The 17,515-nt window shown below is 33.5% G+C and overlaps 1 protein-coding gene across 1 annotated transcript; it reads left to right on the plus strand.

Annotated features, from left to right (window-relative positions):
- Nucleotides 1-2,175: 2,175 nt before the first annotated feature.
- LOC132609697 (vicianin hydrolase-like) lies at nt 2,176-12,105 on the plus strand. Its single transcript, XM_060323804.1, has 13 exons — nt 2,176-2,385; nt 3,433-3,502; nt 6,439-6,497; nt 6,717-6,792; nt 7,200-7,277; nt 7,367-7,454; nt 7,533-7,785; nt 7,926-8,041; nt 9,660-9,877; nt 11,029-11,060; nt 11,146-11,248; nt 11,487-11,595; nt 11,715-12,105. Exons 1-13 carry the CDS (start codon nt 2,218-2,220, stop codon nt 11,890-11,892), a joined length of 1,548 nt encoding a protein of 515 aa, XP_060179787.1. The 5' UTR covers nt 2,176-2,217; the 3' UTR covers nt 11,893-12,105.
- Nucleotides 12,106-17,515: the final 5,410 nt, after the last annotated feature.

The following is a 17,515-nucleotide window of genomic DNA, read 5'->3' on the forward strand; positions in this document are numbered from 1 at the left end:
CACTTGCAGCTCCATTGTGTTTGTATGCAAATATTTTTGGGACAATACTTTTTACCTACTTATCAAATGTAAAAAATATACAAGAAATTATTTAATTTCTTTGAAAATATCTTCCTTCAAAATATTTTCCTTCCTACCAAACACATCCTAATTATGAATTTCGGGGTCGATTATGAAAGAACAGTGTTACACAAGATTTTTCAAAAAATAAAATAAAAAATAAAAATAAAAATAAAACTTACACATGAATCATGCATGTCCGTTGATTGAGCATTTATTGATTGAGCATTTATTTCGAGATAATCAAATCAGAGTAAGCCAGCCCATACTTGGATAGGATAGTACAAGTTCTTGCAGGATTTTGTCGCAAATTAAATTGATGAAATTTTTAATATGTGTCTCACACAATTAATGTTAATTGTGTGAGGCTTTTTTTATGAGATAAAAAAGTTGATCTAAAAACTATGGACACAAAAGTATAAGATGTAGGTCCATCTTGTCGTACAAAAAGAAATCTCACATAATTAATGTAAATTGTACGAGACACGTAGTAAAACTTTTCTAAATTGATCGAGTAATACGGCAAACCTTTATTTATTGATTTTGTCTTCAGTTGCCGACTTCTCAGCCAAAAGCTATACCTACAATTACGAATGTCAAAAAAAATCGAATCAAAAGAAAAAGTTGATATTCCCTTTTATTTGATTTGATTTTAAATTTTAAGAATCAATTGATTTGGTTTTAATTTAAATAAAATACTATAAAAAAATCCAACAAACCAATTATAAAAATACCTATTTTACAATTATAACTATACACATATACGTATGTCTTTATATTAAATTTATAATCTTGTGGACAATAATCTTTTGTCACCCTTGTTTCCGAGTAATTCGTTGCTTTTACATTAATTTAGTTTTTTGCATTTACATTCTAGTTTGATTTATATTTCATCTTGATAAGTCAACGAATTTAATTTATGTTAGACTTAACTCCTCTTTAATTGAATACTTAATTATTTATCACTAGCTAATTCAATTATCATCAAAAATAATTTGGTAAATGATAACTTTTCTTAAAGAGCAGTATTGGCTGATTAGCGTTATTTTGAAATATAATAGTTGAAATATGTGTTTGTCCGGTCACATCGATGAGTCAGTGAAACCCTACGTCGGTAGAACATTATTTTAGTCTAATTGTATTAGTTTTGGTTATTTATGGTGAAATTGTAATTACGGTATAAGGAGGTCATTATGATGAATACAAAGTAAAAATAACTCTCCCATTATTCTTGTCTCTCTAAATTCTCGTCCCTGTCTCGATTTTAACATGGTACTAGATCCACATTAAGAAGAACACAAAAAACCTAAAACAATGACAGGTGACGGTACAAAAAACCTAAAACAATGACAGGTGACGATAAAGAAACCAACGATAATGGCAAGGGAACCGCCGGTGAAGAAACCAGCGATATTTAATTATTGGCAAGGATGGTGTTCATAGTTGAGGGCAGCTGAGTTCAGCATCGATCTTGTTTCAGGGACTCAGCCTCTTTCTATATACCCCATATCGTATGCCTCCTTTAGAGTTAAGGGAGTTGAAGAAGTACATTCAAGAGTTTCTCGATAAAGGCTTCGTTCGTCCTGGTGTTTCATTTTGTGTGCGCCGGTGTTGTTTGTGAAGAAAAAAGACGGGCGGAGTGCAAGCATGTGCATTGACTACAGACACTTGAACGAAGTGACAATCAAGAACAAGTATCCTCGATCTCGCATTGATTATGACATATATATAAATTGAAAAAGGAGTAGAACTTTAAGGCTGTCGAAGAGGTGAATCTTGCTTAGTTTGGTTTTATCTAAAAAATTATAATCGTCCGGAAAGTATTAATTTCTTTTTAAAAATAATTCTTTTGTTGTAACCACAGAAAAAAATGATTTCTCGAGTTTTATTGGGGTTAGAGAATAGAGGAGAATGATGCTAGAGAATAGAGGAGAATGATGCTATGTATTTTTAGTATTGAATTTATGTTTAAAATTAACAATTGCTGAACGACTAAATGTAAGAAACGCTGCACACATGACATATTTTATTTGAATGATGGTGTCGTCTTAATGACTATTATTTCAACAATCATTTCAATATTTTTGTATATCATGGCTATAAATAGCGGGCATTGCATGAACTAGAACTTGTAACTTAGACAGAAGCAAACCAACAATGGCTCTCTCAAGCTTCTGTTTCTTCTTCTTCTTCTTCTTTGTAGCCCTTGCGAATTTGTTTGCTCTAACGAGCGCTGCAATCCCTGCAAAGCGCTTTTATGCTCCATTTAATCGAACCACCTTTCCTTCTGATTTTGTTTTTGGCGCTTCATCGGCTGCTTACCAGGTACACCTACCGGTACATGGTCTATAAATCGTTGCAATGTGTAACTATTTCATCTTAAAACTTAAACTATCAGAGAGATCACACTTTTTTTTATCTAATTGTATTTTTAACATGTCCCTTATCAGAGGTGGATCAGAATTTGAAGTTTATGAGTTTCTACAACGAGCTCAAGTTCAAATACATACATATATATACACACACATATACATACTAGTTTCTATGAACATGCGAGATGTTCAGGCGATCGACATTAACTATGTTATTCCCATGTTTCTCCCACAAGTGCATATTTGTTTGTGAGTAAAGTGCCAACAATATTTCAAAATAAATCAATCACTTAATACTGTAAAGAATGAATATCATCTGTTGCTTCTTTGTTAGTGAAGAGGTTCCCTTGATGTGAGCAGAACTATCTATTTGAATTGTGTTGAAAGCGACCCTCCATTTCTACTTTGAGGAGTAGATTGAAGGACTTATCGCTTCTCCTACTGCTCCTAGCCCCGTCCCATAGCCGACCGATCTGCTGCCAACACATTGGAAAGATCGTTTTTGTTCAATATTTATTTTTGTTTAAGCTATAATTCAATTTTAAAATGGTATAACTACATGTCAACATTATGTTCATACGTCAATATACATATATAGATCATGAACGTAGTTTAGGGTCTTTTTCTTTTTTATTTATTTTATTTTCTTGATTGAAGGTATAAAAAGTTTTATTTTATTTTTAATATATTCTCTACCGCCTCTTATTATTTTAGTTTATCTAAATAAATTATAAATTATTTTTATTCAAATAATTCTTTCAGTCGAACTCAGGATGACATCCTTCATCTTTTAGTGGGGAAAATTAAACAAACGACCTTTGCTTGCTCTGATATAATATTAAAGTCTCAAACCATCTCACCTAAAAGTTAAGATATTAAAACAGAGTACACTACTACACTTAGTCTATTTAATATTGAATCTTTATTACCTTAACATGTATTGCTCTCCGTGAAGTATAAGATTAACTTTTTTCTTTTTCTTTGCTTACTGAGTTTTCAGATTGAAGGAGCAGCTCTTACAGGAGGAAGAGGACCTAGTATATGGGATACTTTTACTCGTCGGCACCCAGGTCTCCATCCTGCATTAAGATGAATTACTACTACTATAAAAAATAAAAAGGAACAAAAAGGTTTTCTAAGATTTGATGTTTACATCTGACTTCATTTAAACTTTACTACTGTTATCTTATAAAATTAAAATCATAAAAGCATAAAAGCATAAAGGTCCGATTCCTAAATAAAGCATTACTCGGCGCGTGGTTCAAATCCAATCTCAAGATAATTATAATGAAATGGATCTTGGGTCTAATTCAACTCCAAAAGTTAGCTCATGATAGAGGATTGTCCAAGTTCATTTAAGGAAATCAGACATCTCATTAACCACCGATATGAGACTTCATTCATTGTTCAACAAAAATACTATTACCTTACCCTGCACTTATATTCTGCAGGTGGAGAGGGAGAGCTGCATGATTGTTTGATGTTATATAAATTTGTGATAGTAACTAAAAAAACTTTGAAGTGGTAAATTGAACATGAATTAGCAATCACTGCATCTTCAAAGCTTGAAGAAAACGTAATCCACAAAATGAGCTGCCTTCACTGTTTTGAAGATGGGGACAAAGCTAGCTAGAGGTAGTTCTAATATTTTAGAAATCAACGACAACAAGTGATTTTCAACTTTTATTTAATGATTGCCCTATAGAAAGCTAGCTAGAGAAGCTATTTCCGATAATTAGCTTCATAAATAGCTATGCACTCCTGTTTAAAAAGGAGTGATTCATTTCTAAATTGGGAAACAACTTATTTCAATATTCTTATTTTATTTTTATTTTTTTAAATGGCCACACAATGTTATGCTTAAAATCTCATGTTTTAAAATTCTTATGAGCAAATAAATATTATGAAATTTAACATATAGGTTTCAAACGTATTGATTTCTTTCTTAATCATGCACAATCAAATAGATCCATGTAAATTAATATAAAAAAGAGTGTCTTATACTAGTGCATAGTTTGTTAATGTTTGAAATGTATAATTCTTTCTACACTAACTTTGAAAATTGTGGCAGTAAAGAATTCCAGGGTCAAATGTCTAAGGACTATTTTAAATATTTTATATTTTTCTTAAATTTTGTGCCTGATTAAATAATCTCACTTAAATTAAAACGGACTGATTACTATTTCTTTAAAGAATTTTCTAGTTACTTTTATTTAAAACAAAAGATGTGATTGTGTTGCCTTTTATGCTGTTTTTATGCATGTAAAATTAAGTCTATGAACTTTGTCTGACTTCACTCGGAAGTTAGATGCAACTAGTCATTTACTCTGATATTTTGAATCTCGATTGTCATTCTTTTCAGGATGAAGGAAGTATTAATGTTTTTTACAACAAACTAAAGGGTTAATTGGTCTTGTAACCTTTAATAATTTTTTTACAAAATATCTTTACTTTAATACTTAAAGCTTCTAAAAGACACATATAACGACCTTTAATTTGTAGGAATTTTTTTTTATTCCCAAAAATAATTGAAAATTTTCTCTAATTTACTCAAAATGTAAAGGGACAACCGGACAATATTCACTCCTTTCCTCGAAAACCAAATCGGATAAGTTAAATTGAAAAAAGCTTCATCGTCGGTTTTATTCACCAACTACCTTGTATATAAATATGCAATTGGAGTTCTTTATGAAGAGAGGGTGTCGGTTATGAATCGGTCGGACTATTTCTAGTTCCTTCGTCAGAATGACATGTTTAGAAATAAAACATCTTCTTTTTTCGTATAAACCAAGTATGCGATTATACATATTTTTATGATCTTAAGCAAAACTTTAAAGGAATTAGTTGCCTAATTTGAAAGAAACTTGCTGCTTCATCCTAATGTAAATCAAAATCGTTTGTCAAGACTTATTTTGGACCATATTAATATTGTTAGTATTTCTTCTAAACATGAAATTTGAGTTTAGATTTCAGAAATCGGACACTCGCTAGTTGTCTGTATAGAATGGGCTTCCAAAAATTCAAACTCACTCAATCTCAAGCATTTAAATATTAATTCAGCGGTCCAATTTTTACCAATCAAATCATGACCTATAAAAAATATATTTTCTAGCGGTGGGACGATTTATAACGAAGCGTGCGGTACTTGTTTAATTTAATAATGGTGAAATACCCAAAGATCTTCTAAATTTGGAGCATTTTATTTAAATTCCCCTAAAGTATGTCTGATCCTAATTACCCCTATACTTAGTTTTATAATCATTTCTTCGTCAAACATGCATGGTCATAATTATACACATGTACTTGAGTTTTATATAATCTAAGTGATTTCAAATGATGTTTGGAGCGTGAGAATATCAAATGACAACCACTTCATATTAATTTGATGTGTAAAAAAATCTAATATACCATTTCCTTTTCTATTTAGTCATTCGAACGATTATTTTCTAATTTTCTTCCATATATCTTCTCTATTCCTCCATTAAAATATAGCTACCGGTTTTTTCTTCTTTTATCATTTTTCTTTTAACGGGGTAATGATTATAGAAAAGCTAAGTATGAGTTTTGGTTTTTTTTTTTTTTTTTTCCTGGTGGGGGGGGGGGGGGGGGGGGGGGGCTAATTAGGAACATTTATTATTTGAGAAAGTAACTATTAATATAAAAAAAAATGTCACGTGGGGAAATTAGGAACAAGTATTATTTAAAAAAAATCTGAATAAAGCTGCCAAATTTAATTTAGAGGGTCTTAAGTATTCTGTCTTTAATAATCTTATCTTGTCATTCTAGTTTCAAAATTGATCTCCTTAGACCTACTTGTAGAAAACATGCATGCACTTCTCTTTGGATTAAAGCTAGGGAATCTCATTTCAACAAACAAGATGTGCCATAACTCATGAGTGATGGATCTAACCATATGAATATTTTAAGCTAGTAACTTTTTTTTTTAACTGTTTCTTTCTTCACGTCATACTAACTCATTCGGAGAAAATATTCTCCCAATATACAGAAAAGATCTTTGACCGTTCTACTGGAGATGTCGCTGTTGATTTCTATCATCGGTATAAGGTATATGTCACACAGTGTTTTACTTTTTTTTATCTTTTTTTTTTAACTGCATATATATGTTTGTTTCACTCATCATCATACCCAGTGCAATCCCACATTATGGAGTCTGGAAAAGGTAGAGTGTACGTAGATCTTACTCCTATCTTGGGAGGTAGGGAGGCTGTTTCCGGATATATGTTTGTTTCACTGACTATTGAAAAATATTGAGCACTATAATAGGAAGACATTCAAATGCTTAAGGAACTGGGATTGAAAGCTTTCAGGTTGTCTATCTCTTGGTCTCGGATTTTACCATGTAAGAATACTTTCCTATGTGAGATACTACTGAAATATATACAGTAAAAATAGTAATTAAGGAATATATTCTCTCCGTCCCAATTTAAATGTTTTACTTTTCTTTTTTATATGACCAAAAAGAATGTCTATTTCTATACTGTATTTAGTAAGTTGACAATTCAATTATCCTACGTGTCAAGTTTAAAACCACAAATTCAAAAGGCATTTTAATACATTATAAACATATTTAATTTAAGACCACAAGTTTCAAAAGTCTCTTTTTATTCTTTAAACTTTGTTTGCAATCAAACTAAGACATTTAAATTGGAATGGAGGGAGTAATTACGTAAGAAGAAAAAAATAAGCAAGCTAATAGTTGATCTGCGATCACATTGTGTGCTGAAAGTTTTCCTTGTTCATTTTAAGATGGGAAGGTAAGCAAAGGAGTGAATCCAGAAGGCATCAAATTCTACAATAATGTCTTCAACGAGCTAATTGCTAATGGTAAATACAGCTCGCTCTCTCTCTCTCTCTCTCATTGTTCTCATCTGATTTATTCCTTTAAAAACACAGTCTTATTTTCTTCATGTTAGGTATAACTCCTTTTGTGACTCTATTCCACTGGGACACACCACAAGCCCTTGAAGACGAATATGGAGGGTTTCTAAGTTCCAAAATAGCGTAAGTAGGATAGTAGACAAAATTAATTACTCCGAAGATATCCCAATCAACATTCAATGATGTATTATATTAATTCAGGAAAGACTATGGTAACTTTGTGGACATTTGCTTCAAAGAATTTGGGGATCGAGTGAAGTACTGGATAACTATGAATGAGCCACTTTCATACAGCATGAATGGATATACAAAAGGAACCTTTGCACCAGGAAGATGTTCTAAATTTGTAGGCAACTGCACTGAGGGTAATTCTGGAACTGAGCCATACATTGTAGCTCACAACTTGCTTCTTGCACATGCAACTGGTGTTAAGGTGTACAGAGAGAAATATCAGGTTAGCTTTCTGATTCTGATTACTACTAGCAGAGGCTTTTATAAGAGAAGTTGTTTTTGAACTTTACCTGATCTAATTTTGATATACACATCATTCAAGAATCACTTCAAATTCACTGATATATTTTAAAATAATTGCAGAAAACTCAGAAAGGCCAGATAGGAATTACTCTAGTCACTCATTGGTTTGTGCCTAAAATCAACACACCTCAAGGACTCAAGGCCCCACTAAGAGCTCTTGACTTTATGCTGGGTTGGTAAGTGCTCTAACTAGATTAAGGAGCCGTTTGGACATAATTTGAAATTATGGGATGAAATTATGATATAAAATCATGTTTGGACATGTAATTTAGATTTTTTAAATTGTATTTTTTTTTTATAGATATAAAAACCCCACAAGTTGTGAAAATCATCAAAACTTTTCCAATTCTTATACAATCTTATCAAATGAGCAAGTCATAGTTCATAACAAAATTAATACGATCTAAAAGGAATTTTTAAAATATATAACATCAATTGATCAAACTTAAAAAATGGAAAATTGAACATGAGTTTTAGAAATTACTCTTTAATATATAATCTTCCCGTATGGTTGGTAACAGTAAAATTTGTTATAAATATACTACCAACTTGTAGACCTTTTAATCTTTTATATAAATGATTAGTAAATATATCTGCCAACTTATGAATCTATTTTTACAAAATATAAACTTATGGGTCATGAACTTTTATATTTAAAAAGTTTGAAATAATGATTTGGAATTCCAAGTCATGCTTTTTGGGGTGATTTGGGATCATGAAGTAAAATCATGAGATAAAATCGCATGTCTAAATGCTGATCATATTCAAACGCCTACACTCCAAGCAACCAGTTATTGACTAACTTGTTATTGATACATTTAATGGTGGGGAGAGAGAATCGCTGTCGAGTGTCGAGAACGATTAAATTGCATTATCATTGAGAATTAATTTCTACACACCGTATCTGTCGTGTTCCATGTTTAGATTCAAGAATCGATTCACATTTTAAATGATTATCTGCGTCATATTACAAATACTTTATGGGCATATATATGCTAACAACAAGAATGGATATTTCTTTAAATTAGTTTTATAAATGATACTCCCTCGTTCACTTTTACTTGTTCACTTTAGCATATCAAGAAAAAATAATTTTTTTTTTAATTTTACCCTTAACACTAACTACTCATTCCTTAAATTATTTCCTAAGTTCATTGAATCTATACATCATTAATATGAGTATTATGGTCAAATATGCACTTCATTTGTTTTTTCTCAAGGGGCGTGCAACGTCTATTGTGGACAAGTAAAAGTGAACGGAGAGAGTAGAAGGTATATATAAAATACTCCAGGATAATTTTATAGATTATTGGTATGGCTTCCGTTTGTGATTAAAATGGTGTCAACTATGTATATGGTCGAGGGCGGAGATACCCTTGTTTGGAGAGTCAATTGACATCCCTTCACCGGAAAAATAACACTGTGTAAATAGGTTAACTTTACAAATTTTTAGTATATGTTGTATTCTCTTGACTTCTTTATATGTTTGTAAAGAATGGATCTTAGCTTCACTCAACCCCAAAAGTTAGCTAGCGAGGGAAGAATTGCCCAATACCATATAAGGAGACCAAACGCTCACCCCAAAACTAATATGAAAGAATCAGCAATGTTTACTTACTTATATTTTGAATTCATGATTTAGTGAAAATTCAAGCTTCCCAGTTGCATATGACTAACTTTAAACAAAATATTGAAGTTCATAAACTATGCGATAATTATTGTAATTATCAATGTCATTGCAAATTCTTAGTCTCTCGTTGTTCCTAAGAGAGCTATTAATATCCATTGATATAGGTTTTTGGATCCAATAACATATGGTGACTACCCAGCAAGCATGCGAGCTATTGTAGGACATCGGCTCCCAAAATTCACACCTGAGGAATCAAAGTTAGTGAAAGGGTCAATGGATTTCTTAGGGATGAATTACTATACCACATATTATGCTTCTCCGTTGCTCTCTGTTAATAGAGTTAACCTCAGCTACTCTACGGACAATCATGCTGATCTAACACGTAAGTCAACAAATCCTCACCCTCGCAAAATTTTCAAAATATTCATGTTCGGGAGCATCTTGTTTGTCATGATATTAGCCTTATTCATGTAATTTCTTGCTTGTGATGTATCTTAGCTTATTTCGTTGTTACTGTTCTTTTTTCTGAATGCCTTGTACTGCTTTCCTCATTAGTTGTCATGGTTTCCTTACTACCATGATTCCTTTTCATAACTACTTTGATTTGATGCACTTGAACCGAGGTCTTTTGGAAATAGTCTTTCTACCTCGAGAGTGTTGGGAAGAAACAAGCAATAACCAAATTGCACGACAAGGTAACAATGGAAGAAATACCCAAGTCGAAACTTCCCATACTATTTGAACCAAGAGAAGACAATAAACACTACCACAAATGGAATCCGGGCAGCAACTATACCAATAATAAAATAGCAAAGCAAGCAAAAATAAATCGAATGAAAGAGACACCAAATTTACGTAGTAAAACCCCTTCAAGGTGAAGAGGAAACATCCATGGGACCTACCGCCCACAAAAGCTCCACTATAAACAACAAGAGTTACATCAATGTTCTCCAAATGGCGACAACAACAAAGCCAAGCATGGAGCAACAATACATAAAAGATAGCATCAAAACTAGCGAAGAAAGGAAAGAAGTCACTCCAAAAAATGAGCTACTGTTCGTACTCGAAAACTGGAGCTACAGAATACAAAATCCGATCTCCACCATTGCAATCGAAGAACCAGATGTTGAGAACCCCTAGTTCAAATTTCAGCATGATCCAACGGTTAACAAATTGGAAAATGCAATTTAAAGCGGACTGCTGTAGCAGAAAATTTCTGGACGAAAATCTGTTTTCTCTCTCATTTTTTTCTCTCTCTTAAAATAAGACCTAAATTGATTCTATATAGAGAGGAAATTTTGGGAAAAATTGACCTGGTTCAAATTGAATTGGGTTTTATTAATCCAATTCCACATAGGAAGGGAAAATCCAAAAACCTAACAAAGAGTAGGGATAAGGTCTGCATACACTTTATCCTCCTCAGGCCCTACTCGTGAGATTATACTGTATATGTTGTTGTTGTTTTAGTATTCATGTTCAGTTTATAATAGTTATTATTTACTTTTTTTTTTTTTTTTTTTGCTTTCTATTCAGCACAAAAGGACGGAAAACCTATTGGCACACCGGTATACTTTCTAATTTCTTCTTTCTTTCCTCGTAATTAAGCATTTTCTTCAAACTTAACTAATATGGTTTTGTTAATACTTGTAGACTGCCTTGGATTGGCTTTTCATTTATCCAAAAGGGATATATGGTCTCATGCTTCACATCAAGGAAAAATATAACAATCCTCCCGTCTACATCACCGAAAATGGTACTTAAATTAGCTCAATTTGAACTTAAAATTTTTGTTCTTGAAAGATTAGCCTAGCCAAGGTTACCAATGTTTGCCATCACTCATAGAAGAGCAATTATTTGAAACTCTTTCAAACAAAATATAAGAAGAAAATCCTTTTATAAATACTTATTTACAGTTATTTTTTAAGAAATTCCTGAATATATTTAGGAGTCAAACTTATGCAGACATTAAATTTTTTGACATAAATTTTCAGGGATGGCAGATGCCAATAATAGCACAATGCCACTTAATGAATCTCTTAATGACGACATGAGGATAAAGTATTATGAAGGCCATCTATGGTTTCTGTCAAAAGCTATAAAGTAAGCTTTCTCTTTTCTTCTATCACTCCTATTATTTCTTGTAGATTTTGTTTTATTTTCCAGATTTTGTTTTTGGTATTTTAGAATTTAATCTAAATAAGTTGCATAATAATTTGCAGGGATGGAGCAAACGTAAAAGGACATTTTGTGTGGTCATTCTTAGATGACTATGAATGGGATGCTGGTTTCACAGTCCGATTTGGCCTCACGTTTGTTGACTACAAGAACGGACTAAAACGATACCATAAGAAATCTGCTTACTGGTACAAGAAGTTTCTTTTGTATACCGGCCAATAAATAATCTAACTCTTTCTAGAGGGGCTTAGCTTCTTTGTGGATGTGTGTGTCATTGAATTTCTAGCAGAATTTAGCTATGTAAGCGCTGTTGTACTGTGTTGACAGAAAATCAATGTCCTTTACTTTTGTGTTCTCAGAAATAAGACGGAAGCACCTCCATATTAGTTATGTACTTGCTTGGTAATAGATAAAAGTCTGGATTCTGCTAGCAAACAGGTATAAGACTTCAATTTTCAGTTGAAACAAGCTTATGATCTAAGTTGTCATGTCTCCCTGTCACACAAGAAGTCTATTTATGCACGAAATAATGAGTCAAATGCAGATGATAAATTCATAGACATTTTTGTATATATACATTATCCATTTCAATTTATGTGGAAAGTTGATATTAAGTACAAAAGTTAAGAAACAAATGAAGACTTTTAAGACTTGTGATATTAAATTATCATACTATTTATATAACTATGTCATGAACCAAAATTCCAAGAGTCTATGACCCACAACCCCTTGCCGAGCGAACTATTCTTAGCGACAAATCAAATCATCTAATCCAATGATTTAAACCAAATAAAGAAAATAATCTAACAAAATTTAATATAATAGTTAAATATGTTGCAAATTCCTATAGCGAACACATCATTTTGGATTAAATAGATCTAAGCCCACATATGGAGTCCAAAGCATCTTAAAGTCAAAAAGATTACAACTTCGACACCTACAATAAAAGAAATCAACAAAAGAATATCCAACCACCATATAACTAAAAGCGGTTGGCTCACTACTAGACGAACCGCAATTCCGGATCACGATTATCCATGTGATCCACTAGTACTAGGATCTGTGTGCACAAAGTACATTCTTTTTCTCCTATATAAGAAGTGGGAGTGAGCTGATGACGCACACACCACTCCCGTTGACATATGTTAGAATTGTTAGATTTTTGAGTTTTCCCTTCCTACGTGGAATTGGATTAATAAAATCCCAATTCAATTTGGATCAGGCCAATTTTGCCCAAACTTTCCTCTATATATAGGATCAATTTAGGTCTTATTTTGACAACACAAGAGTGAATTCATAGCAGCCATGTAGAGAGAAAAATGTGAGACAGAAAGCAGATTTTCGTTCAGAAATTTTCTGATACAACAGTCCACTTTAAATTGTGTTTACCGATTCGTTAACTGTTGGATCGTGCTGAAATTTGAACTGGGGGTTCTCAACATCTGATTCTTCTATTTCAATGGTGAAGATCAGAATTTTGTGGTTTGTAGCTCCAATTTTTCGAGTACGAACAGTAGCTCAGTTTTTGGGGGTAATTTCTCTCCTTTCTTCACTAGTTTTGATGCTATCTTTTATGTATTGTTGCTCCATGCTTGGCTTTGTTATTGTAGCCATTTGGAGAACATTGTTGTAACTCTTGTTGTTTATAGTGGAGCTTTTGTGGGCCGGAGGTCCCGTGGATGTTATCTCTTCACCTTGAAGGGGTTTTACCACGTAAATTTGGTGTCTCTTTCATTAGATTTATTTTTGCTTACTTTGCCTATTTTATTGTTAGTATAGCTGCTGCCCGAATTCCATTTGTGCTAGTATTTATTGTCTTCTCTTGGTTCAATAGTGTGGGAAGTTTCGACTTGGGTATTTCTTCCGCTATTACCTTATCGTGCAATTTGGTTATTGCTTGTTTCTTCCCAACAAAGTGGTATCAGATCATTGTGGTTATATTTGGTTATGTTGATTGATAAGTCTATTTGAATGATGGAGGCAAATATGAGCAAGATTGTTTGTTTAAATGGTAGTAATTACCATATTTGGAAAAGCAAGATGAAAGATCTTCTATTTGTCAAGAAATTGCATTTACCTGTGTTTGCTTCTAAGAAACTCGAGTCTATTGAAGATGAGGATTGAGAATTTGAGCACTTACAGGTTTGTGGCTATATTAGGCAATGGTTTGAAGATAATGTTCGAAATCATTATTGTGAATGAGACAAATGCTAAAAGCTTGTGGGAAAAGCTCGAGACACTTTATGTTTCAAAGACTGGCAATAATAAGTTGTTCCTACTGAAACAATTGACGAATATTAGATACAACTAGGGTAGCTCTATTTATGATCATATCAATGATTTTCAGGGTGTCCTTGATCAGTTGTCTAGATATGGGTGTCAAGTTTGATGAAGAAATACAGGGACTTTGGCTTCTTAATACTCTGCCAGACTCTTGAGAAACTCTTCTAGATATTAAATAAAGACGAGTGTTCTAATTGCACTTTAGCATTTACGCAAAATATGGACATATTAGTAGGAAGTACATAAAATATGGACACATCAGTAGGAAGTATAACCTGAATGTTATTTACATCTATGACTTCTTGTATTTATCTTGGTTATGGAAGTGGTAAGTGTTGGCCAGCACTCGTCTCCGTATCATTTAGGGACGGTCACGATGCTGCATGAGTACTGCTGTTTTGTACTCACTGCTACACTTGCTGCATCTTTTACGGATGCAAGTATTGATCAGCCTCCTTGTGAACAGTCGGGGCCCTATCATTCTCATCGGTCATGAAATAGTAGCTCTCATCATCATAGCAATCCGCAACCGGAATCTCCTTCGACGGGTTAGCCCATTTGAAGATAGCCTTGATCCCTTGCCACATCTTACCAAGAACTTGTGAGTTTTCTTGTTTTTGACCTGCTCTGCCTCAACTTTAAGCCGAAGATCATTATGGGCCTTGGCCATATCAGTGTAGGCCTTCTCCAAAGTCTTCACAGAAGTAGCCATTTTCTTGCTCGATTCAACCTGAGTCTTCTAGTCTTCCAAGAACTTCTGCCACTTCTCACCTGCAAGATCACTAGGCCCAGCATTGGTGGACCCCTCGGCACACTGAGTCATCGCATCATAAACAACCTTGAGCTGGGAATTGATCTCTCCAAAAGGTCCCTCCGATTGAGGAGGTAGAACCATCACTTGTGCTCACTTGAACCTTCCTCTTCTTGCCAGAAATCGCACCACCTTCGCCCTTAATTCTGCACGGGTCAAATAAAATCAGGGTCTACCATGTTATCATCAGGATCCCCTTCAACGCCAACTAGCTTGCATAACTCTGTGATCAAGGATGGAAACATCAAATTCGAACTTTTTCGAGGTGCATAAGTGTACTCCCTTCAAATCTCAGATAATGTGGTGATCGATATTCACCTCAATCCCATCCTATGTACAAGCAATGATCAAAGCACGGGGATACGTACAAGTAGAAGTGTTTGAAGACAAGAGAGACCCTCCTCACAAGTATATGTTGCCACACTCTAGCCTCTGCATTGAATTCATAATTAGTGATTCCTGACCTCTTGTTTAACCACGACACATTTACACCCTCTCCACACAAAGTATCTACCAACCAACGACCATTTCCACAATCCTCTTTGGCCTTCAACGGCTCAATAGGGTGATTGGGCAAGTTATATATGGCATTGATTTCTTGGGCTCCAAACCTTACCATTTTCCCTCCTATCATGACTACCGGATCATTGAAGTTCACCTTCTTCAAATTTACGTAGAACTTGCGAACTAAATTCTCATTTGCTTGGTATGGTGGATCGATAAAGAAATTCCATTGAATGGCCCTCAAACGATTATAAAATGCTGGGAAGGCGTTCCACAACCCCGTCTGTAAGCATCCCTCCCTCGGGAAAGAGTTTCTTGTTAAATTGAAGTAGTAAACCTTTATCTTTCAATTATTTTCTTATATTATTTCAATATAAAAAAATTAATGTTTGTTTTTTAAGATAACCACTCTATCAACGTGAGGGGTCACATCCCCCATTTTGTGGAAGTGAGCATGCACTAAGCCCGTCAACCTGTTCGGGTTAATCGGTTAACACTGATAACTGGAAATCGGTAACTGGAATCGGAACCGAAACCGATAGGGACCGGTTAACCGGTTCCGATCAACCGTTTAATAAATACCAGTCCGGTTTCGATTTTTTTGGAACCGGAACCGGTTAAATCAGTAAAACCGGAACCGGACTAGTTAAACCGGTAGAATTAATTATTTTTTTAAATGTAGCCATTGGCTGTGGGTTGGACCGTTGGCCAACGGTCCATTTGCAAAAATGACCATTGCCAAACGGTTCCAAACCCCCATTTTGGCCCCCCCAACCCCCTAATTTTTTTTAACACTTTAACTCATCCTCCACCTCTATATAAACACCTCTTCATTTCCATTTTAATCCACACCAATTCACTCTTCTCTTTCTCTCAATCTCTCAATTATAGTTACTTTGCAACAATTAGCCACTTTAAATTTCTCTCAATTAAATATTATAAAGTCTTATTATAGTTTCAATTATTAATTTTGCAATTATAATATTATTGGTGGAATTGGTGATTTTGCAATAATCCGAAGTAGCTATGGTGGATTTGCAATTCTAGCCGCCTTCACTTTGTTGGAAATTAGTCCGGCAATTTGGTACCTTCGTTCCAACTCTATCTTTATTTTTCGTAATTTAATTTACGCAATTTAATTCTAGGCAATTGATTTTCATTATGATTTATTTGAGTGTAATTTAAATTAATTATATTTAATAATGGCGAAGAGATTTAGACGTGGTGTCGGTAGTAGTGGTACTGTTAGGGGTGAGTTTAATGAGGAAACATTTGTGGAAGAAACACCTAATTTAGGTATTGATGTTAGTGGAAATAATTCACTTTTAGATCATGAGGCAATGCAATAACATTATACCGACACTTTTAATGAAATTGTTGTTGTTGATGATGATGATGATGATGATGATGAAACACAAGCCCCCGAAAATTCCATAAGAGATACAGGTCCTGCACAATCACATACACAAGATAAACCGCCTAGAACTCGTAAGACAACCGCTAAAATTTGAAATTTTATGACTAAGGGATAAAGAAAGCCAAACAGCTAAATGTAACATATGTAAACAAGTATTTGCTTTTAGGCAAGGAACTAGTAAGGATGGTGGAACGGGTACACTAAATAGTCATATGAGAAAGAAACATATGGATGTTTGGGGAAAGCAAATGGGTTCAAATGTGGTGGGTACTCAAATGACGATAGACCTACGAACCAGGTAAAATTTTTAAGTGTGATAAGAAAAAAGAGCGTGTAGAAATAGCTAAAACGGTAACTTATGATTGTTTACCATTTTTCTTTCCTTCGGGTTTGGGGTTTGTTACTTACATTCAACGTTGTTATAATCCGTTATTTGAGGGTATTCCTAGAAGTACTTGTAGAACGGATGTTATAGATTAGTATAAAAAATATAGATTTAATTTGCGCCATGTATTTAATTCTTTAAATTGTAATGTTTCTCTTACCGCTGATTTGGGTTTTAGTCTTAACAAATTAGATATTTTTGCTATTACATGTCATTAGATTGATAATAATTGGGTTATGCAAAAATGAATTATAGCTTTTTTATATGATGAAGAGAAAGGTCGTCACGATGGAAAAATTTTAGCAGATTCAATGTCTACTATTATGAGACTTTTTAACATTTATAGAAAAACACTTTGTATTACTTTAGGTAATGCTTCTAATAATACAAAGACCGTTGATCTTTTAAAAAGGGAATTAAACTCTCCGCTAAAAAATATTTTTCA

Source organism: Lycium barbarum, chromosome 9 (genome assembly GCF_019175385.1).
Source record: "Lycium barbarum isolate Lr01 chromosome 9, ASM1917538v2, whole genome shotgun sequence".
NCBI lineage: Eukaryota > Viridiplantae > Streptophyta > Magnoliopsida > Solanales > Solanaceae > Lycium > Lycium barbarum.